The sequence below is a fragment of the Neophocaena asiaeorientalis genome, unplaced genomic scaffold (genome assembly GCF_003031525.2).
Source record: "Neophocaena asiaeorientalis asiaeorientalis breed wild unplaced genomic scaffold, Neophocaena_asiaeorientalis_V1.1 scaffold91, whole genome shotgun sequence".
In the NCBI taxonomy this organism is placed as follows: Eukaryota; Metazoa; Chordata; class Mammalia; order Artiodactyla; family Phocoenidae; genus Neophocaena; species Neophocaena asiaeorientalis.
This window is the reverse complement of record NW_020173198.1, coordinates 11,707,601-11,731,034: the sequence shown is the minus strand read 5'-3', so window position 1 is coordinate 11,731,034 and position 23,434 is coordinate 11,707,601. Positions and strand designations below refer to the sequence as shown.

Sequence of the window (23,434 nt, the reverse complement as noted above, 5' to 3'; positions counted from 1 at the left end):
ATGAGCTATTTTGTAGACAATCAGGATTGATACTTGGTAAGCACATAACTTAACCAGTAGAAAGACAAGTGATCAGCTGTGCTGGAGGGTAGTTTATTGGCCCTTGGGGTCTCAGTGCTCTTTGGGCCTCAGCCAGGCCATCTAACCTACAGAATGAAGAACATCAGATAATCCTGACGTCACTTACAGGGAATTTCATTAAAAGACCTTATACTGAATAATTTAAGGGGCAAGCGACTTTCAACTCAGTATTGGGCTAACCCCTCATCATTATCTTTAATCAATCATAAGCATTATTTAGAACAATGTAATAAAATAATGAGAGTTACCAGAAACACAAGTAATTGACAGAATTATGCAAATGAATGAGTTACGATATAGTATCACACCTGTTATACAACTTTATGCGTATGTGGGTAGATGAGTTGATGCTTCTATATGACTATTAATTACTATGTAATTGAATGTCCCAAGGTTATGTATTCAGAATAAACCCAAATTCTTAATTACGATGAAGGACTCTGAGATGCACATGGATTGACCGAAGGATGTGATTTGTAGCTCTTCCCACTGACTCCTGCAGAGAAGCTTATATCCTGAGATAACAGTTTCTCCCCTTCTACGAATTGACTTTCCAATGAAGCCAAATCTAAAACTGCGAACTTCTTGAGCCATGAACCACATCTCTCTTGTTCATCCTCTGTATCCCCAATGCCTAATAAATATGAATTTGACTCTCCTACCATAAATGAGCAATAGCAGGACCCCATTTTTGGCTTGAGTTCATATTAATTTGAGTCTGAGGACATCCATACTGTATAGATGGTATAAAGCTATCTAGGACTAAAAATGTAAATTGTATACAGGAGCATTCTTAAACAGTCATTGTCTCTCCATAAATATGTTAGGAACACGTAAGTCTGTTTATACCGGTTTAAATTAGTTGGCCTGAAATAACATTATGGAATAGAAATAGTAATTCAAGTAATGGTTGAAACTGTGTTTCCTGTTTTAGAAACATTTGCAGAGCCATCCCTGCAGGCTACTCAGATGAAGTTGAAAAGAGCTCGACTGGCTGATGATCTGAATGAAAAGATTGCTCAAAGACCTGGTCCTATGGAGCTGGTAGAGAAAAACATCCTTCCTGTAGACTCCAGTGTTAAGGAAGCAATTATAGGCAAGACTCTAAAATTTTACTGTTTTCTGGGAGAAAAAGAAACTTGGAAGTTTTAAATAAGAAAAATCAGTTTTAAATAAGAAAAATTTAATTTAAAAAGCCAGCACTAATCATGACTATTGTTTTCTGGGTAAATTAGAAATTGATTAACATTTGCACGGATTCCCATTATTACTGTTAGTGTTATTATATTATGTATTACAAGACAAGCATCTCTTACCACAGAGATTCCTCTTGTTACATCTGAGGTTTAAGTCTGTCTTTTTTTTTTTAATTAGGGTATAGTTGCTTTACAATGTTTAAGTCTTTAAGTTCTGATTTTGTTACCATGTTTTCTAAGTTAAACTTATTGTATTATGTTTAGTTCCTGTTGTTTTAAGATTTTTACAGATTTTTCATTATTTTAGTTCAGTTTACTTCTAGGAAAGGTAAAAATAGTTTGTTCAGTCTTAGTTCAGCAAGGTGAATAGCAGATGCGTATAGATGTATTCATTAAGAATGGTAGAATCTGCCCATTTTATCCCAGTCTTACCCTACTTAGTTACTAATGTTTACCATGTTTTTCTGGTATAAACTTCAGCAGAAAAAAATTGTTTTCCAGAATAATGCCACTTTTTCAGCAAGCAATTTTGAAAAGTTAATATTCCTACTTAAAAAACTATTATAGTTTCCATTAATCATGGGGACTTCATATTTTGCATTAGTATGAATTTAAATCTTAGGTAGTCTGTAGTCAGTAATTCTAAGTAGTACAATTCACTATGATTCCATTCAATTCCAAAGAAATGGGCCCCAAAAGGTAAGATGTCAGTACAGCAGGGCTGCTCTGTGAAGTGGGACTTATCAACAGATACCCAGTCAGAGCCCCATTTTGCCTTATAATGTTTTTTAACAGTTGGATTCCAAATGTTGGATCCAAGTTGGATCCAAACAAGGTCCACACATTGCCTCTTTAGCTGATGTATCTCTTAAGTCAATCTCCTGGGTGGGTCTTCCTCCTCCTTTCTTTCCTTACTTTTTATTTGTTGATGAACAGGCTTTTATCCTCTAGCATTTCCACATTACTAGATTTTTCTGAATGCATTTGCATCCCTAGGTGTCATTAGAAACTTTCTTGTCTCCTGTACTTCCTATAACTAGTATTTGGATCCAAAGACTTGATCTGATTCAGGTTGGGTTTTTTTCCCCAAGTATTCATCTTAGATAGTGGTGTCTTCTCCCATGGGGAAGTACATTATGTTCAATTTTGTTTTTAACCAGCTTCTTAAGTCCTTATAATGAATAATATTTCTCCTTTTTCATTTTAACCTTGGTATTCCAAGTCCAAGATAAATTAAAAATCATTTCTTTCTTTAGGTGTTGGGAAGGAGGACTATCCCCAAACTCAGGGCGATTTCTCATTTGACGAAGACAGCAGTGATGCTTTGTCTCCAGACCAGCCAGCCAGCCAGGAGTCGCAGGGGTCAGCCGCGTCCCCAAGTGAGCCAAAAGTTAGTGAATCGCCATCTCCTGTGACTACAAACACTCCAGCCCAGGTATCACCTTTCTTGTTTTTACCCCTCAACAGAGAAAGTGGCTTGTTTTTTACATATCAACGTAATATGTTTTCACCCGAGGAGAAGTCTGAAAGTGAAGAAGAATATAGGTTTGTCATGTGTAATCCAACTACTAACATTTTCAGTAGATTCTTACATTATTTCTGTTCTATATACATATTTTTATTTTACTGTTTTATAACTCACTTTAGAAGTTTTTCATATAACTTTTTTTTGAGATGTAACTCACATATCATAAAATCCATCCTTTTTCTAACCTCTTTAAGTGTACAGTTCTGTAGTGGTACACATATTCACATTGCTGTGCAACAGATCTCCAGAACTTTTTTGTCTTACAAAACTGAAACTTAAACCCGTTAAACAACAACTCCCCATTCCCCCAGGCCTACTAACCACCATTCTATTTCTGTCTCGATGAATTTGACTACTTTGAATATCTCGTATAAATGGAATCATACAGTATTTGTCTTTGTGACTGGCTTATATCATTTAACAATGTCCTCAAGGTTCATTCATGTTGTAGCATGTGACGGGGTTTCTTTCAGTTTTAAGACTGAATAATATTCCATTTTATAGATATTCCACATTTTATTTATCCATTCATCAGTGGACATTGGGTTGCTTCCATCTCTTGGCTATTGTGAATAATGATGAGTATGTGAATGTGGAAATATCTCTTCAAGACCCTGCTTTTAGTGCTTTTGGGCATATATCCAGAAATAGGATTGTTGGATCATATGGTAGTTCTATTTTTAATTTTTAAGGAACCTCCATACTGACTGCAACATTTCACATTCCCACCAACAGCGCACAAGTGTTCCTATTTCTCCACATCTTCGCCAACACTTGTTAATTTCTGTTCTTTTGATAGTAGCTATTCTAGTGGTGCAAAGTGATCTCACTGTGTTTTTTTTTTTAATTGAAGTATAGTTAATTTACAATGTTATGTTAGTTTCAAGTGCACAGTTTCAATGATTCAGTTATACATATAAATATATATGTGTGTATATATACTTAAATATTTTTTTTCAGATTCTTTTCCATTGTAGTATTACAAGACATTGAGTATGTTCACCTGTGGTTGTGATTTGCATTTCTGTAATCATTAGTGATGTTGAGCATCTTTTCATGTGCTTGTTGGCCATTTGTATATCATCTTTGGAGAAATGTCTATTCAGATCTTTTGCCCTCTTTAAAATCAGGTCATTTGTTTTTCTGTTGAGTTGTAGGAGTTCTTTATATGTTCTAGATATTAACTAACCCCTTATTAGATATATAATTTTCAAATACTTTCTCCCATTCCATGTGTCACCTTTTCACTCTGTTGATAGTAACCTTTAATGGACAGAAGTTTTTAAGTTTGATCTACTCCCACTTGTGTATTTTTGGTTTTGTTGCCTGTGCTTTTGGCGTCACACTAAGAAATCATTGCCAAATCTGATGTCATGAATTGGATTGTTTTAGATTGATTGGATCCTGTTTTCTTCTAGGATTTTCATGGATTGGGGTTTTATATTTAGGTCTTTAATTGGTTTTAATTTTTGTAATATGGTATAAGCTAAAGATCCAACTTCAGTCTTTTGCATGTGTATATCCAGTTTTCCCAACACCATTTGTTGAAACGACTGTCCTTTCCCCCACTGAATGGTCTTGGCACTCTTGTCAAAGATCATCTGATCATGTACAAAGGAATTTATTTATGGGCTTTCTATTCTATTGCATTGGCCTATATCTCTGTCTTTATGTCAGTACCACACTCTTTTGATTACTATAGCTTCATAGTAAATTTTGAAATCAGGAAGTGTGAGATCTCCAACTTCTGTTCTTCTTTTTCAAGACTGTTTTGGCTACTTGGGGTCCCTTGAGATTCCGTATTAATGTTAAGATGGATTTTTCTATTTCTGTAAAAAAAAAAAAAAAGGTACTGGGAAAATTCACCCTTTTAAAGTGTATAATTCATTGCTTACTAGTATATTCACAGACTTGTGCAACTCTCACCATTATCTGATTCCAGAACACTTTCATCTTCCCCAAAAGAAGCCCATACCCCTCAGCAGTCACTCCCTGTTAGCTCCTCCACGCAGCCCTAAGCAACCAGGAATCCACTTTCTGTCTCTGGATTTACCTATTCTGGATATTTTATGTAAATGGAATCATACAATATCTGGCCTTTTGTGACAGGCTTCTTTCACTTAGTGTAATGCTTTTAAGGTTCATCCATGTTGTAGCATGTATCAGTATCATCCCTTGTTATGGCTGAGTAATATTCCATTGTGTTGATATACCACATTTTGTTTATTCATCAGCTAGTGAACATTTGCTATTATGAATAATGGTGCTATGAACATTTGTGTACACGTTTTTATGTGGACATATGTTTTCACTTCTCTTGGGTATATACCTTGGAGTGGAATTGCTGTGTCATATGGTAACTGTATGTGTTCCTTGCTTTTATACCTCAGTATTTAATTGAACCAATACACTGTATCTCTTTTAACCAATTACCTGTTATTGGTTACCTAGAGTTGTTTCCTGCTTTTCATTCTTAAACACACAAGTGCCCCTGTTGTATTCTCACATTCTTGCTACATGCTGATTTTTTAATACATACATTGTTGGGCATTTGTCTAATATTTCTTTGAATAATTACTAGATAATGAAATGGATTTCAATCTTTTGTTAAGCAAAAGGTAGGCACTCACCTGCCTTCCAGGAAAGTAATACAGTCTTTATTTCACTATCACTATGTCTTTATCACAAGTAGGTAATATCATTACTTTAAACCTTGCACACTGGAGATTTGAATGTTTTAATTGGCCCCTGGATTTTGGTTAGATTGAATTCATTTGTTCAACAAATATTTATCAAGCACCTATTATGTGTCAGAAACTTAGAATCTAGTGCATGCAAAAGATCTAATATTTTTTGATAATTGCATTGGAAATTTACATTTCTTATTTTTCAGTGAGTGTTAGTGTTTCTTTTGGTTTTATAAGAACTCTGTGCTGCACATAATCTGTTGTTTTTTCTCTCTCTTTATGGTGTTTCTACCTTACTGAAATTTTAATAGTATTTAGTTATATTAAAGCCCAAACTATTGAACTACTTAACGGGATTGGTCAAGTTCAGTAGAAAATGTTCTTGTTAAAGCCCAGCATCATAGAATTTTTGAATTGGAAAGGAATTTAGCAATTATCTGCCTTATTAACCCTTTCACGGGGGAAGGCCTGGGTTCAGAGAAATATGGAAGTTTGGGGATTAAAAATGTTTGCACATTTTCTTATGGCATTTCTTCTCATTCATGAATATCTATTTGTTGGGAACTGTGTCTTTCAGCATTATCTTCTTCATTGCACTTATCACCATGATCTGAAATAGGGGGGCGGGGGAGGGGGTGTTATCTTTAACCTAGCACAGGGCCTGGTACAGAAAGAGTGCTCAATAAATGTTGAATTGCATTTAGCACCATGAGTGCTGACGCCAGTTTGTAGAAGCAGTGTTTGTGTTCTCTCATTTGCGAGTAGAGCCTCTCCCTCTTGGAGTCACAAGAGGTAGTGTGGGTAGCTACACTTCATATTCTGCTGTCAGAGATTACAGGGCAAGTGTGACTGGCCCCTCAGCTTCGCTGGAACCTGGCCTGGAGGAAGGATGAGGGTCAGCGACCAGCCCATGGTCTGAGGTCTAAGCAAGCAGGAACGGAGAGAAGGGAGACTAGCCGCTACTGTTCTCACCATATTTGCTGCACCCTGGTTTTGAGCTTTAAAAATAGGGCTAGGGCTTCCCTGGTGGCGCAGTGGTTGAGAGTCCGCCTGCCGATGCAGGGGACACGGGTTTGTGCCCTGGTCTGGGGAGATCCCACATGCCGCGGAGCGGCTAGGCCCGGGAGCCATGGCCGCTGAGCCTGCGCGTCCGGAGCCTGTGCTCCACAACGGGAGAGGCCACAGCAGTGAGAGGCCCGCATACCACAAAAAAAAAAAGGCTAAAAAGAATGTCAAATATGTAAGTACATACCATTAGAAAACAGTTCTACTTATCCAATTGGGTTGTTTGTTCTGTTTCTGTCTGAGTAGGTCAGGACATCTTAGCATGGCCTTAGCTTTTTAGTAATAGAGAATTTTTGTCACCTCAGCCATCTACCTGGTGATGGCTTCATGACAGTTCCACCTGTGTAAGTAAGAGACTATCATTCTCCTTTTCCCTGCATTGCTTGTACTATTACGTTCTTAGCTTTGGTCTTGAAACTTGGTCTCCAGCTAAGTTTATAAGTGAGAAACTTTAACCGGAGGCTGTCCCACCCAATGGGCTGACATTCCAGAATTCCTTGAAGGAAAAAAGGAATGGCAGTGTTTCCTGAAGAATAAATACAGCCTATTTATTGCCAGTGCAGCACACACTAAGCCTCAGGTCATTCATGAACTTAAACATTAGTTTTTATAACACTCTTTAGTGTTGCTGCAATGCCAGTTCTGCCACTTACACACAGACCATTAATAGTCTGCTTTTCCTCTGTCAATAGTGCCTTTGGGAAAAGACCCACTTTAGAGAATGGTGCACTCCCTACTTACACGTTCAAGTAAAAGAACCTAGAATCAGGGCTGGCTTACTGCACCTTTACCCATTACACATTTCCTGCACCGTATATCTTGAAACCTTCTTAAATTGTGTCCTTTATAAAATTCCTTTTGATTGTGTTTTAGTATTTATAAGTAAGGACTCTGACAAAGATTCTTAATATTATACTTTTATTTGTGCAATTAAAAAAGCATCTCCACGTTAACTGTGCTGTATTGATGTCAGATCGCAAGTATGTTGTAGGTTATTTGTTTTGTTTCTGTTTTCTTTTCTTTTTTTTTTTTTTTTTTTTTTTTTTTTTTGCTGTATGCGGGCCTCTCACTGTTGTGGCCTACTCCGTTGTGGAGCACAGGCTCCGGATGAGCAGGCTCAGTGGTCATGGCTCACAGGCCTAGCCGCTCCACGGCATGTGGGATCTTCCCAGACTGGGGCACGAACCTGTGTCCTCTGCATCGGCAGGCGGACTCTCAACCACTGCGCCACCAGGGAAGCCCTGTTTCTGTTTTCTTAATCAACTGCAGAGGCCAACTTTATGATGCCTATAAAGTCTTTGGGATTTTTGTGTCTAGAAGTGATAATTAGGTTTTGTTTTGGCAAATTTTGTGTGTGTGTGTGTGTGTGTGTGTGGTACGCGGGCCTCTCACTGCTGTGGCCTCTCCTGTTGTGGAGCACAGGCTCCGGACACGCAGGCTCAGCGGCCATGGCTCATGGGCCCAGCCGCTCTGTGGCATGTGGGAACTTCCTGGACCGGGGCACGAACCTGCGTCCCCTGCATCGGCAGGCGGACTCTCAACCACTGCGCCACCAGGGAAGCCCTGTTTTGGCAAATTTTATACTTTAATTATATTCACTGTTATCTAGTGTTTGTCCAGGCACCTCATTTGATATATATGTAAAATATATTTATCTCCCTAAATATAATTACTTTCACATTTTCTAGTTTAAGGGAAAGTACCTGAAAAGATTCCTTCTCATTGGACATCAAGTTTACAGAGGGAAGGGACAGCCCCTCATTTTAAAAGAGCAGCATAAACATCTTGTGTTTTGGGTGTTCTTTGATATTCTTAGTTTTTAATCTTTAAAATGGAAACTCAGTATACGAGTTTGATGGTGAATTTAGTTACTGTAGACCAGTGTTCCTCAAACTGCCTGTAGTGAAGGAATAATATGTTTGTTTTGTTTTGTTTTGTTTAAATCACCCGTAACTCCTCTTACAAACTTTCCTAAGTATATGTATATTCCTTTTATTTTTTATTTTTACAATTTGAAATTCTGCTGTAAACACTACTAAACTGTATTCTCAGCATATCGTGAACTTGGCTGTATGTTAAGCATATTCTTAAATCTTTTTTTTTTTAATTTATTTTATTTATATTTGGCTGCGTTGGGTCTTTGTTGCTGCATGCAGGCTTTCTCTAGTTGCGGTGGGCGGAGTCTACTCTTCATTGCGGTGCACGGGCTTCTCATTGCGGTGGCTTCTCGTTGCGGAGCGTGGGCTCTAAGCGCAAGGGCTTCAGTAGTTGTGGGGCACTGGCTCAGTAGTTGGTGGCTCGCGGGCTGTAGAGCACAGGCTCAGTAGTCGTGGCGCACGGGCTGAGTTGCTCTGCGGCCTGTGGGATCTTCCCGGACCGGGGATCGAACTCATGTTCCCTGCACTGGCAGGCAGATTCATAACCACTGTGCTACCAGGGAAGTCCCAATATGTTTGTTTTTTTATATAGTTTAATTTCCAATGCATTGTGGACTAATCCTCTTTAAAATAAAATAAAAGTAATGAGATGACATCAAATTTCCTAAGACTTCCTGTCCTTGTCACTGGCAGGTAACAAAGGTCCACAGACCACACTTTTGAGTGGCTCTGACATAAATTTCACTTTGCTTCTTGTTTACCTGAAGTTTTTTCATATGGTTATTCATCATCATTTTATGCTGTGCATTTAATCCTATGGCTTAAACACATTTTTCTAATTTTCCTGTTCATTTATTTTCCCACTTGGCTTACTGTAATGTTCAAGACCAATTCAGGGAATTTCTTCTAGGTTCTTTAAAAGTTATACTTAAAGATAATTAGTTGGGAGAAAATTAGGCTCAAGATTTCCATATGCCTTGCTGTATTCCAAAATGTCTTATGACATATAATCTCCTTAATTCTTTTTCAGAACACACGGATAGATACCAGAAGTTTAAGTCCTACAGGAAAGTGTTCAAATAAAAGAAACATTCCCTACCAAAAAAAAAATTTTAACACATAATATCTAGGCAAGAAACAGATTTTTCAGGCACTTGTTTTACAATCCCAGTGCTAAAAAGCTAATGACCTCACAATGTGAACAGTGTAAACACGACCACGACCTTCCTTCAAAATGTAAATTCTTTGAAATATCTATTATTCCTTTGTGGTCTGTAAGAGACTAAAACTGCTTTTCCTTGGACTTTCCTCTTGTCTTTTCAATTCTGATCAAAGTACAGCTGGAAAGGAATTTGCCAAAATATTAATGAAACACACATCACATATTGGAGCTCAATTTATTTTTATGCTGAAGCAACTCTTGAACAATGGAAAGCTGTAGAAAATTAAGACCAGCAAGCCACACATGGGTACCACAAGCTGTGACACTGGTCCTTTTAATCTGAGGACTTTTTTTCTCTCAATGATTTCTTAAGTCATTTAATTAATCATTTATTATAAACACCCAAATGTTTAACTGTAAGTATGATCTGACAGGATCTGTGTTCAAATTCAAAGTAGTACTGAAAGCAACTTCTTGGACACTTACTCTGTATTTTCAGGAAGACAAGCTTAGGAGAATTTGGCAAACTATTTTTTACCATTGTTTCAAGTAACTTTCAGGTAGATGACCTTTTGCCAAATAATAGAGAAATTTTAGGTTTAAGCTAACAAAGAGAATAAGCAAGGTCTAATATGTAAGCCGTGTACATATATACTAAATAATCAAAATTAGACTTTTATTACAAACACTTATCAGTAAAGGCCTGAATAGGACATCAAAGATATTGACTGTAATTCCTATGATTACCCCTTCAGTTATGCTTTTTATAACGTATATATCAAGAGGAGTCTGCCACTATTAATAGATTTTTGAGCTGGTTTTCAACATTAACTGTGAAGTTGTGTTCCATCCCAATTCTTAACTCAGTTCTCCTGTGACCAACAGAAAAGTGCCTAAAATGGTGCATTATGCAGAATAGGCCTTTCCTATTTATTAATTAATAAATCTTTATTGAATATAACTGAGATGATGATAAATAATGGCCAACATCTGCTGGCCATTACACTTACTTCAGTGTTGTTCAGGCACTGAACAACCTACTTTATATATATTATCTGGGGGCAGATATCATGAAAAAGCATCTGTCTGGCCTGCAGGGGATTTGAACTAATGACTTTGTTCTTATTAGGCCAACAGTGTGAGATTCTTCTTAAGACTATTTTCCAGAACATCATCCTGTTTCATCCTGTTATGACTCATAGTGACAACTGGTATTTGTATTACCCAAGAAATAACATACATAACATTTTTTTCTCTGCTATATAGTCTACTCAAGTAACATCATTCACTTACCAAAAATGAATAACAGTAATTTTAATATTTATTATGCTTCCACATTCTGGCCCCTAATGGTCACTTTAACTCACTGTGAATCACCAGCATGGTCACACAAAGGTTGTAATAGACATTCTACATGATTCTGGAGAATATACTAAATAATATGTGACAACTTTATAAAGAGGACTGTATTTAATTAAATAAGGTGGACTTTGGCTCTAGGTTTTCCAAAGTTGATCCTAAAGTATTAATGAAATTTTTATGTTATGAAGTTACCACCAAAAGTAACAAATTCATTAATGATTAGAGTAGTTGGTGATACTCTGACTAATCGCCCTTCTGCTGTGTGGAATTATTTTAATAGTTGCAGTATTGGTTATAATTGAACTATTAAAAATTAGAAGTACTAAATAAATAGGCTCACATTGAGATTTTTGTGCATGTATTTGCATATTTAACAGTGTCTCACTATATAAGATACTGCACATCAACAATACAGCAGAATAGGAAGGTCCAGGCCCTCATTCTCTCACAGAAGCATTAAATAAACTACAGACTGACTAAAATAAATTTATAAGAGCTCTGAAAACCAGTCAGATATCTACACCAACCAAACACCCAATCAAGAAAAAGCCACATTCAAAAATGTAGAAAATGTCATGGTGTTTTCACTCAACCTTGCCCACACCCTTCCCAGCATGGCATAGTCAGAGGAAGTGGCCCAATACCCAGTTCCCTCCCTCAGGATGGAAGGAGTAGAGCAGAATTTGTTTGCAATATTCTGGCCTGTTGTGGGCTGGCCAAGGGACTAGTGTCTGACTTGTTTGACTCAGAACTCAGACGGGGGAAATTGCATAGTTTGGATCTCAGGCTAGCAGAAGCTGTAGAAGGTAGTGGCAGGAGCCACATCATGTGAAAATTGTAGAGGAACTGCAGGCCCAGACACCTGAGGGCAGTAGATTGCAGGCCAAAGAATGCAGCAGAACTCTTTAAGGCCCTGAGAAGAAGCTAGGGGGAGACTCTGGGAAATTAAGACATTTAAAAGCAGGCATGCATGAAGGGAAATTTTTAAATTTAATAAACAGAACCAAGCAAAAAAACCATGCACTTAGGCCCAGACAGGACACATGCTCAGAAAAGACTTGACAAAACCTTAAGCCTCCACCCAGAGTTAATCCCAAGGCCCAGAGGCCCATAAAATTAGTGAAGGTCTTCAACAACAGTCTGCCAAGATTGTGAGAGGTGGATGTTTCTTCACATGCCCAATTTTAAACCAAAGATACCAGACCCCACCACCACCAAAAAACAAAAAGGCATACAAAAAACAGGAAAATACGGCCCATTTGAAGCAACAAAATAATCTCCAGAAACTATCCCTGAAGAAACACACACATCAGACTTCCTAAACAAAGACTTTAACTGTCTTAAATATGCTCAAAAAGCTAAAGGAAAACACAAGCAATGAACTAAAGGAAATCAGGGAAACAATATATGAACAAAACGAGAATATCAACAGAAATTATTGTTTTTCTTTATTATGGAGCTGAAAAATACACTAACTGAATTGAAAAATCCATTAGAGGGTTTCAACAGCAGACTCAGACAGCAAAAAATATCAGCAAACTTGAAGACAGGTCATTTGAAATTATTGAGTCTGAGGACAAAAAGAATGAAGAAAAGTGAACAGAGCCTAAGAGACTTATGGGATGCCATCAAGCAGATCAATATGGGCGTTATGGGAGTCCGAGAGGAGAAGAGAGAGAAAGGGGCAGAGAAATGAATTGAAGAAACAATGACCCAAAGTTTTGCAAATTTGGGGCAAGACATGGATACACAAATCCAAGAAGCTCAATGAATGCCAAAGAGAATAAACTCAAAGAGATCCACACTGAGACACATAAAAATCAAATTGTCAAAAGTCAAAGACAGAGACAATCTTGAAAGCAGCAAGGAAAGTCACTTATCGCATATAAGAGGAAATCTCCCAGTAAGAATATCAGTGGATTTCTCAGCAGAAACACTGCAGGCCAGAAGACATATTGTGATGATATATCTAAGTGCTGAAAGAAAAAACTGTCAACCAAGAATTCTATATCCAGCAGAACTGTCCTTCAAAAATGAGGGAGAAATTAAAACAACAAAGCCAAACAAAAAATCAAAGGAGTTCATTATCATTAGACCTGCCCTGTAAGAAATGCTAGAGAGCCCTTAAGTTGAAATGAAAGGATGCTAGACAATAACTCAAAGCCATTCAGAAATACAAAGTCCTCTGGTAAAGGTAAGTACATCGACAAATATAAGGAATGGTATTATTGTAATTTTGGTGTATAACTCCACTTTTTATTTTCTACAGGATTTAAGTAACAAATGCACAAAAATTATAAATCTATGTTAATGGCTACATGATATATAATGATGTAATTAGTGACATAATATAAAGTGGGGAGACATAACTGTAAAGTAGTTCTTGTAAATAACTGAAGCTGGTGTCAATATACATTAGATGTCATAGCTTTAGGATGTTATGTGTAATCCCCATGGTAACAACAAAGAAAATATCTATGGAATGTACACAAAGGAAATGAGATAGGAATCACTACAAAAAATCAACCAAACACATAAATGGAAAGACATCTCACACTCACGGATTAGAAGACTTAATATTGTGGTTATGTCAGTACTACCCAAAAGCAATATACAGATTCGGTACAAATTCCTATCAAAATCCCAAGGACAATTTTTTGCAGAAGTGGAAAAATTTATTCTAAAATTCATATGGAATCTCAAGAGACCCCAAATAAGTCAAAACAGTCTTGAAAAGGAATAAAGTTGGAGGTCTCATACTTCCTGATTTCAGACTTACTACAAAGCTACAGCAAACAGTGTGGTTCTGGCATGAAGACAGACATATAGACCAATGGAATAGAATAAAGAACCCAGAAATAAATCTTCACATATATGGTCAAGTGATTTTAGACACAGTGTCAAGGTTACTCAATAGAAACAGGACAGTCTTTTCAACAAATGGTGTTAAGAAAATTGGATGTCCACAGGCAAAAGAATGAAGTTGGATCCTTACCTAACACCATATATGAAGATTAACTCAAAATGGACAAAGACCTAAACATAAGAGTTAGAATTATAAAACTCTTAGGGAAAAAACATAGGGGAAATCCTCATGACATTGGATTTGGCAATGCTCTCTTAGATATGACACCAGGAAACAAAAGAAAAATAGATAATTAGGCTTCATCAAAATCAAAAACTGTGCAGGACTTCCCTGGTGGCACAGTGGTTAAGAATCCATCTGCCAACGCAGGGGACACGGGTTCGAGCCCTGGTCCGGGAAGATCCCACGTGCTGCGGAGCATCTAAGCCCATGTGCCACAACTATTGAGCCTGTGCTCAAGAGCCCGTGAGCCACAACAACTGAGCCCGTGTGCTGCAACTACCGAAGCCCACGTGCCTAGAGCCCGTGCTCCGCAACAAGAGAAGCCACCGCAATAAGAAGCCCGTGCACCGCAACAAAGAGCAGCCCCCACTAGTCGCAGCTAGAGAAAGCCTGCGCCCAGCAACGAAGACCCAATGCAGCCAAAAATAATTAACTAATTAATTAAAAACTGCATCAAAGCACACTATCAACTGAGTGAAAAGCAACCCACAGAATGGGAGAAAATATTGGCAAATCGTGTATCTGATAAGGGGCTAATATCCAGAGTATATAAAGAACTCCCACAAATCAACAACAAAAACTATAAATAACCTGATTTTAAAATGGGCTAAGGACTTTAACAGACATTTCTTCAAAGAGGATATATAAAGACCAACAAGCATATGAAATGATGCTCAACATCACGAATCACTAGAGAAATGCAAATCAAAACCACAATGAGATATTGCCTCATACCATTAGAATATCAAAAAGAACAGAAATTAAGTTCTCAGCAAGGATCTGGAAAAATTGGAACCCCTGTGCACTGTTGGTGGAATTGTGAAATAAGTGGTGCAAATGGCTATGGAAAATGGTATGGTAGTTCCTCAAAAAGTTAAAAATAGAATTACCATAAGATCCAACAATTCCACTTCTGGGTTTATGGCCAGAAGAACTGAAAGCAGGAACCTGAACAGCAATTTGTACACCCATGCTCATAGCAGCATTATTTACTATTTGGCTGTTATTTAATAGCTAAAAGGTAGTAGTAACCCATGTGTCCATTGACAAATGAATGGATAAACAAAATGTGGTTCCCATGCAGCAGAGTATTATTCAGCCTTAAAAAGAAGGGAATTCTGACACAAGCTACAACGTGGATGAACCTTGAGGACATTATGCTAAGTGAAATAAGCCAGTCACAGAAAGACAAATGTATGATTCCACTTACATTAGATACCGAGAGTAGTTAAATTAATAGATACGGGGAGTAGATGGTGGTTGTCAGGGGCTGCGGGGAGGGGAGAATGGCATATTGTTGTTTAGTGAGCACAGGGTTTCAGTTTGGGGTGATGAAGAAGTTCTGGAAACGGAGAGTGGTAATGGTTGCAGAACAACGTGGATGTACGTAATGACATACAGTTATACACTTTAAAATGGTTTGGTAAATTTTTATGTTATGTACATTTTACCACAATTTTTAAAAATACTCGATTTTTTAAAATGAGGGATACATGAAGGCTCAGTACTAATCAGGTATTCAAGTACCAACTAAAAGTCCACTAGCTATTGTGCCAGTGGTGCTACACGGCATGTGGAACTTCCCCGACCAGGGATCAAACCTGTACCCCCTGCATTGGAAACACGGTCTTTTTTTTTTTTTTTAACTTTTAAATTTATATTGGAGTATAGCCAATAAACAATGTTGTGATAGTTTCAGGTGCATAGCAAAGCGACTCAGCCATACGTATACATGTATACATTCTCCCCCAGACTCCCCACCTATCCAGGCTGCCACGTAACATTGAGCACAGTTCCAACTGTGCTATACAGTAGGTCCTTGTTGGTTATCCTTTTTAAATATAGCAGTGTGTACATGTCAATCCCAAACTCCCTAACTATCCCTTCCCTTCACCCTTCCTCCCCAGTAACCTTAAATTCATTCTCTAAGTTTGTGAGTCCATTTCTCTTTTGTAAATACGTTCATTTGTATCATTTCTTTTTAGATTCCCCATTTAAGTGATATCATATGGTATTTGTCTTTCTCTGTCTTACTTCACCCAGTATGACAATCTCTAGGTCCATCCATGTTGCTGCAAATGGCATTATTTCATTCCTTTTTTATGACTGAGTAATATTGCATTGTATATGTATACTACATCTTTTTTATCCATTCCTCTGTTGATGGGAAGTACAGGGTCTTAACCACTGAACCACAGGGAAGTCCGTGCCAGTAGATTTTAATGTTCAGCTACTTGTTCTATAAATGAAACACTTAAACTTATAACTATATATTACAGAAACAAGGGGTAATGCTAGGTGATATGTTTTAACAGAGCTAGAATTTTACGTAAAATATCCATCCACTAAATATACAAAGCATATGTTTTTGATTTGTGTTCAACTCATTCATTTTATTTGAGGATTGGAATATGGAAATATTTAAAGAATAACTGCATCTTGAATTTCTAATTTGCATTCTGCCATCTTAATTAAGATCTCTGCTACATCCTAAATTAAAAACACATTTATTGTAGATTTGAAATCTATAGTACAAAAAAGTTTTGTTTTTAAATAGCTAGTTTCTATCCCTCTAGACTGCATAAAGGAATTCTAATAAAAACGGAACTTACCAGAGAAGAATGATTGGTCTTTGGCAAATGTGTCATCTTTTCAGAAGGAGCCAGTGCAGATACCTGAAATATTATAAAACTCTAATCAGCTTAAACATTTGCTCTTTTTTCTTTTGTAGCAGAACTTTTCCATAGTAATTTCTAATAAGAGAAGGATCAGTCTTTAAAATTTGAAGTGCTTTCTTTTGAGTTTTATTTAAAGCATAAATACCCACTGGTAAACGACAATGTTTTCCTGACATTTCCTTTCATGGTGTTATGATGACAAAGAACCGTGTCGTCATGAGACGAAGTTATGGTGAGAACAGTGTATCAGATCCAGTAAAACAAAGCACAGTTTTAAGCTTTTTTGTTTCTTTGGAGAAAAGATCATTCTGAGATTAAATTTTGATAGTCCATAAGGTGAATTTAGATCTTGGTGTCAATTTAAACATATTTAAAGGACTCTTTTAAGATTTTAACATATTGCTCAACTTACTGTGGAACAAAATAAGCGTAGTATCCTCTATGCCTTGGATATTCTTGTGGTCCTTTTTGGAATACTATCATTTCAACAACATTAATATTTAGACTTTGGGGGTAATTCTAGCCACTAGAATTCTAACATTTAGATATGATCTAAGATTGGGGCGGGGGCAGGGGGTGGTCCTTTCTAAGGCACATAAAAAAGACCAGCAAAATGTAAAGAAGCGTTTAGATATTTCTCCCTTTTTAACCAGAATTTATATTCAGATTAGGTAAAGTTAACAATCAGTGTATCTCAGCTGAGCTATTCTTGTATTATGCTGAAGTCTGTGGTTTTCTGGGTAGCAGAGTCACACTAAAATACCAAAGAAGCTAATAAGATGGGAGTATTCGTAATCAAGGTTGAAGTCAGTTAGGCAAAGTCTAGAAATACAGGCCAAACGTTTTCATAGATATTACAACTGATATCACATTCATGTACCTGGGTTATTTTTCAGATTATTAAGACTGCTCTCCAATAAATCATTACTATCATTATCAGTCAGCAGGGGCTGGGCTGGTAAAAAATAGCTTGCCAGGTTAGTAGAATTTATTTGCAAGGAAATATATACATATCTATATTTCAGAATTCAAATATCTGGTTCTACTTCACATGCCAACTATTTAATAGCCAAAGAATGTTCTTCCCCTGCGTGAAAACTGACCCAGAGATAAGTATCCTCGTTTCCAAAAAAAGTACAAAGTGAAAGGAAAACAACATAAAACCATATCCCTTAAAGCAGGGATCAGCTGGCCGTCATCGTTCACTGCACATCTCGGAGGTTCACTGAGGAGCTGGCTGTCTCGGGGCTGTTTGGGGACAGAAGTCACCCTGGAACATAGGTGTCAAGACTCGTGGAGGAGTTCCTTCATTTCTGTTTGAAAATGAAATTGCCATCTTTAAAAAGTCAAGTCTTTTATACCATCAACACTTACTAACAGTTACTTAAAATTGAAATCAGTGGCAAAATGAAAACAAAGCTCAGGGAGAGAGGCGACATGGGCATGGACAGTCAACTGCACCCACACACATCTCCCAGGCTCAGCGGGGCCGGAGGGCGTGACCCAGCGTGAGTAACGCCACCAGGAATTTCCATTCACCCATTAAACAAATATTTATTGAGTAACTAGTACGTGCCAAGCATCATATTTCTTGCTGCTAATAGCCCTCTGAGTTTTCAGGTCATTTATTTTAAGGAGGGAAAATACAGTTTGCTATTTTTTAAACCCAAATGCTTCGACAAGAGAACCGATTTTGATTATTATAATGAATTGGACAGTTGTTCGGGGAAGTGGAAATGATGAAGCCATTTTCCTTTAAGATAAGGCTGTTGGGTCCAAGTAGCAATCAGTGCAACGTTTAACTGATTTATTACAATAGTACTGTCTCTTTCCAGTAAGTGAATACTTAAAATCTACTTAAAGAAGATTGCTAGTGGGAATAGTCTGTTGGGTTGTGATGCTTCCTTTATTAATATATGACCCCACATTGAGATTCAGTCATTGCTTATTTTGGCCTAGGCAACGAATTCACTTCTTGCTTTAAGTGTGAGGGGACTGTCAATGCATAGGTCAATCCTATCACTATATTCTTCAGGTTTTCTCCTGCTGCAAGAAATGGGAGGGGCGGAGGGCAATGGGATGGTTGACAAGAGTGCTGGTCAGGTTTGGAGATGGGAGCAGAAGCTGTAAAGCACATTGAAGGACACATGCGTGGAGTGGGCCTCCAGGAAGTGGAAGCTTTCTTACCAGAGGCTTCCTGACGGTGGATCTGGGGTGTGGTCGAAGGGATTCATAGACTAAATATCGTATCTGAATTAGCCCAGATTAGTGTGACCTATAGGGCGAGAAAACCTTTCAAGCACCATGTACTGTTTTGATCATTTTTACAGGAGTCTTGGACTTTTTTTCTGCCAAAAAAGGACAGTTCTGGCCATATTTCTGAGAAAACACTAGAGTTTTGTCAGTCTAGCCTTATTTAGCTTTAGCTTTTCATTGCTATCGGGGCAAAGACTAAATCATTGGCTCGGCGGACGTAAAGCATGTTATTCCACCATCTGGGTCTCAGACATGACACTATATTTTTCTTTTGTTTCTTTTCTAGTGGACTTTTTAAAAAATGAGGTCATCCCCTTATAATTTTGGTTTTTCTCTTTTCACTGTCATTGATTTCACAGACTTGTCCCCTTTCTGCCTTTTCCACCAGTTTACTTCAGTGTCCCCAGCAGTTCCTGAATTCTTGAAAACGCCTACTGCAGACCAGCCCCCCACACGGTCCACAGCGCCTGTCCTCCCCACCAACACCGTGTCCTCAGCAAAGCCTGGGCCAGCACTGGTGAAGGTGGGTACCCTGCATGCACGCCGCTTTGAGCGTCTTTACCTTCAACTGTGGTGTGTAGCCCTGAGCACAGAGGACAAAAGCTGTGTCCACGTTGCCCGGCCTGCCTTTTAGCCTGAAGCCTTGAAAACAAAACCACAGGAGGACTTGCTCACCCAGGCCTTCATAACTGAAACCACCACCACCGTCAACAAATGACCTCTCATTCGATGGTCACAGAAGAACAGCACAAAATGCAGTCTGTATAAAATGACTGCAGCAGTGCAGAAAGACTTTAGGAATCATTTTATCAGCAGTTCCCAATTCTGCTTCCACCCAGGCCACTAAGATGAAACAAACAAGGGAGAGAGAGACAGTCTATAGTACTTGGGATTCATGAATCTCACAAGCAGATGCCTGTAATGGTAACGTGATTTGGGGCTTTATACACAAGGTCAAACTCAGTGGTACTGCAGATATGTGACAGGTTAAAGGTTTTTGAGAAGCAAATACATTTTTTTGATTTAGCAGATTTGGCCTGATACAGCTTGATTAGTTCTTCAGACAAGCTGCAGATTTGTGGCACTGTTCCATGCATTTCACTTGGTCAAAATAATTCAGTTAGAAGTTCCGAGGAAGATTCAAATTTTCAATATATAATACATTTTTTAAGTTTTTTAACGTGTGTTTAGAACCGGTAAGTAAAGGGGGGGGCGTGTTATAAACTGAGGAATAGTTTAATCATTTCAGATGTGACTTTTGCCAAAACTAGCAGAACACAGATCTCAAACTTTTAGAACTGAAAAAGGACCTCAGAGAGCTAGCTAAGCCTCTCAGCACCTTTCAGATGAGGAGACTGAGGCCCAGAGAAGTGAGGAAGTGACAAGGCCAGAAGGACCCCGTCTCCGAATCCCAGTCTGGCCTTCATCCTTCCTTCCCAGTTAGCCATTGCAGCACTCCTAGAAGGCAGCTAGCCTGGGGCGTGTTCCTCACTCCCCTCGTCCCCAGGACCTGTGCTTGTCCTGACCTCCCTGGAGAGAAGGCGCTTTTGTTCATCCGTGTGCCCAGGTGTCCATGCCTTCAGGGCACGTACCAGTGTATTTCACCATCTTCACCAGAAATCCCAAAGGGTGGCAAGTGTAACTGTGCCAGTAAAATCAGCTCTTACCTCCTCTTCCCACAACCCCCAGCATGTCCCACCAATAGCACAAAGGGGGTTCGAATGCCAACGCATCTTTCCCTGCAGATACTGAGAATTTGTTCGCTGCCTCTCCTGCTCTCTGAATTTCTGCTCCTCACTAGTGTCTGTCTTTAAGGAGGGCTTTAGTTCTAGAGCAAAAGGCATTGTTTAAGAATGTGAGACCGAGGGGTTGAGTAGACTATCCTGGGAACTCTGCCAGTAGAGGAAAGGATAGGTACACATTAGGAAACAGACCACAATTCTTTGGGGTTTTTCTATGAGGAAAGCTATTTCCCATCCTCAGTCCTAAGAGAATAGACATGTGCAGGCTAACAGGTAACAGCCAATTCAGTCTGAGGAATGCTGGTTATTATATTTCTGTCCCCTTCTTGACTGTGTCTGGGTCTTGTTTTATTACATAACAATTACAGTCAACCCTTCTTAACCCAGACCCCATTCATTTTATGATCAGTCTGAAGAGATTAGAAATAAAATTTATTATTGATAAAATAAGCAGATGACAGTGAATTGATTCATATTGTGAGATCGCAGGAGGAGGCTGTTTTAGCGACAAGAATATTTTCTAACATTGTGATGTATCTTAAGTGCCTGATAATTCAAGTGATTTCTAATTAGCATACACATTTATCATTCATGAATTCAGCAGATATTTATAGAGCACCTTCTGTGTGCACCAGAAGGTGCCAGCCAGGTGCTGTTCTGGGTACGAGGAGTAGATAAAGCAGTGAAGAAAACATCACAGTACCTCCGCCTTGGACAGGAGCTGGAGGTGAACGGACATAAAACACAGAGTGTGCCGGTTGGTGAAGATCGGGGATGGAGGCAAGGGGAGACGTTTCTGTTTTAAGTAGAGTGCTCTGGTCAAATAAGCAGATGACATTTGGGCAGAGATCTAAAGTGGGTGAGGGAGTAGCTGTGAGGACATCTGTGGGCAGAAAATTGAACGTCACTGAACAAGGAACCTGGTTCAACTGAAGAGAGATGGCCAAGCAGTAAAAAGTAAAGATTAATAGTGACGATTTCTGATATACGGAATATGGTGATTTTTCTTTTCTTCTTTATTTCTATTTTCTGGGGTTTTTTTGCAATGTCCTAATTCTTTGAATGTGAACTTAACATGATCACACTGATAGCTATATTTAATTTAGTACTTCTCAGAGTTTTCTCACTAAGTTGGGTATTTTACCTAAAGCATCTTAGAAATAATCTTCTACCTTGTTGTTTTGTGCTGCTTTGTTTTGTTGGTGGACTTTTTTTTTCAGATGAAGTTATCTTACAATTTGAATACCAAAATGTAGAAAGTGATCTGATAACTTAGAAATGGAGGAGGTGAAAAGAACTCAGAAAAGTCATCTGATTCTTAATCATAAGACAGGGTCTCACACCCCATTTTCAAAATAAAAATGTAATATTTTTGAAAAATTTTTTAAAAATTCATATTCACATTACTCAGTATTCTTTTTTCTGCATATTTGCCATAGAAATTCATGGCTTTATATTCTGCTTTATTCCCATTAGAAGCATTTTTCTGCTTTTACATATTCACCATAGATTTTTTTTTAATGACCATAAAATATGACACAGTTATGGTGAAGTATACTTAATCTTTTCCCTATTGTATATTTAGTGTGAGACCTGTTTTTCACTAGGAGATAGTATATGTAAGTACTAGGCAATATCTACACAGGAGACCCAAAGTAAATGTTTGTTGAACTTGCATAGATAATGCTGAGCTGAGCATCTTGTCCTTAGTCTAAGGGACCAATGCATCAGGAGAGGTAAGTCCTTAGGAGCAAGATTTTTGGTCACAGGGAGTACTCGGATGTTCTCACAGCTCTTGAAATGTATACTGCTCTCCAGAGCAGTGACACCGATTTCCAAGGTGCATTGCGTTTTCTTTTCAAATCAGTTAGGCACACAGTACAATGGATTGCATTCTCTTAGAATTTTCTTACTGTCTTTTTCTCGAAAATAGCAAAGCCATCCCAAGAATCCAAATGACAAGCACCGTAGCAAAAAGTGCAAGGACCCGAAGCCCCGGGTAAAGAAGCTGAAGTACCACCAGTACATCCCGCCAGATCAGAAGGGGGAGAAGAGCGAGCCGCCCATGGACTCCAACTACGCCCGGCTGCTCCAGCAGCAGCAGCTCTTCCTGCAGCTGCAGATCCTCAGCCAGCAGCAGCAGCAGCACTACAACTACCAGACCATCCTGCCTGCGCCCCTCAAGTACGGGCTGGGGTCGAGGCCGGCTCCTTAAAGCGGGGTGGACTGTGGTTGTTGATGAGGGACCATTAGTTGCTAAAGGTTGGATGTTGTGATTTACTTGTGCTCAGTGATTCTTTTCATTTTATTACCATCAAAGCTCACACAGTGTCTGAAGCCAGCACAGTGAGAATAGCCTCCCTTCCAGTCCATTTTTTGTCCTCCAGAACAGGTTCTGAACCTTTTGAGTTAGAAATGACTTTTCACAATTATTCATCCAGGAAAGATCTGCCTGTTCTTTACCTGAATAGTATTAGATGCTATGAGAAAAGCATAAAAAGTGTAAACCTGGTGGGCTTCCCTGGTGGCACAGTGGTTGAGAGTCCGCCTGCCGATGCAGGGGACACGGGTTCGTGTCCCGGTCCAGGAGGATCCCACGTGCCGCAGAGTGGCCGGGCCCGTGAGCCATGGCCGCTGAGCCTGCGCGTCCGGAGCCTGTGCTCCGCAACGGGAGAGGCCGCAACGGTGAGAGGCCCGCGTACCGCAAAAAAA

General features: G+C 38.7%; 1 protein-coding gene across 3 annotated transcripts in view; it reads left to right on the top strand.

Annotated features, from left to right (window-relative positions):
- The window catches only part of MRTFB (myocardin related transcription factor B), a 201,373-nt gene that overhangs the window by 152,933 nt on the left and 25,006 nt on the right, over positions 1–23,434 (top strand). For all 3 annotated transcript variants that reach the window (XM_024744478.1, XM_024744479.1, XM_024744480.1), the window contains 4 exons: positions 1,016–1,177; positions 2,534–2,712; positions 19,369–19,503; positions 22,656–22,906. In XM_024744478.1, coding sequence (XP_024600246.1) covers positions 1,016–1,177; positions 2,534–2,712; positions 19,369–19,503; positions 22,656–22,906 — 727 coding nt within the window. The remainder of the gene's footprint in view (positions 1–1,015; positions 1,178–2,533; positions 2,713–19,368; positions 19,504–22,655; positions 22,907–23,434) is intronic.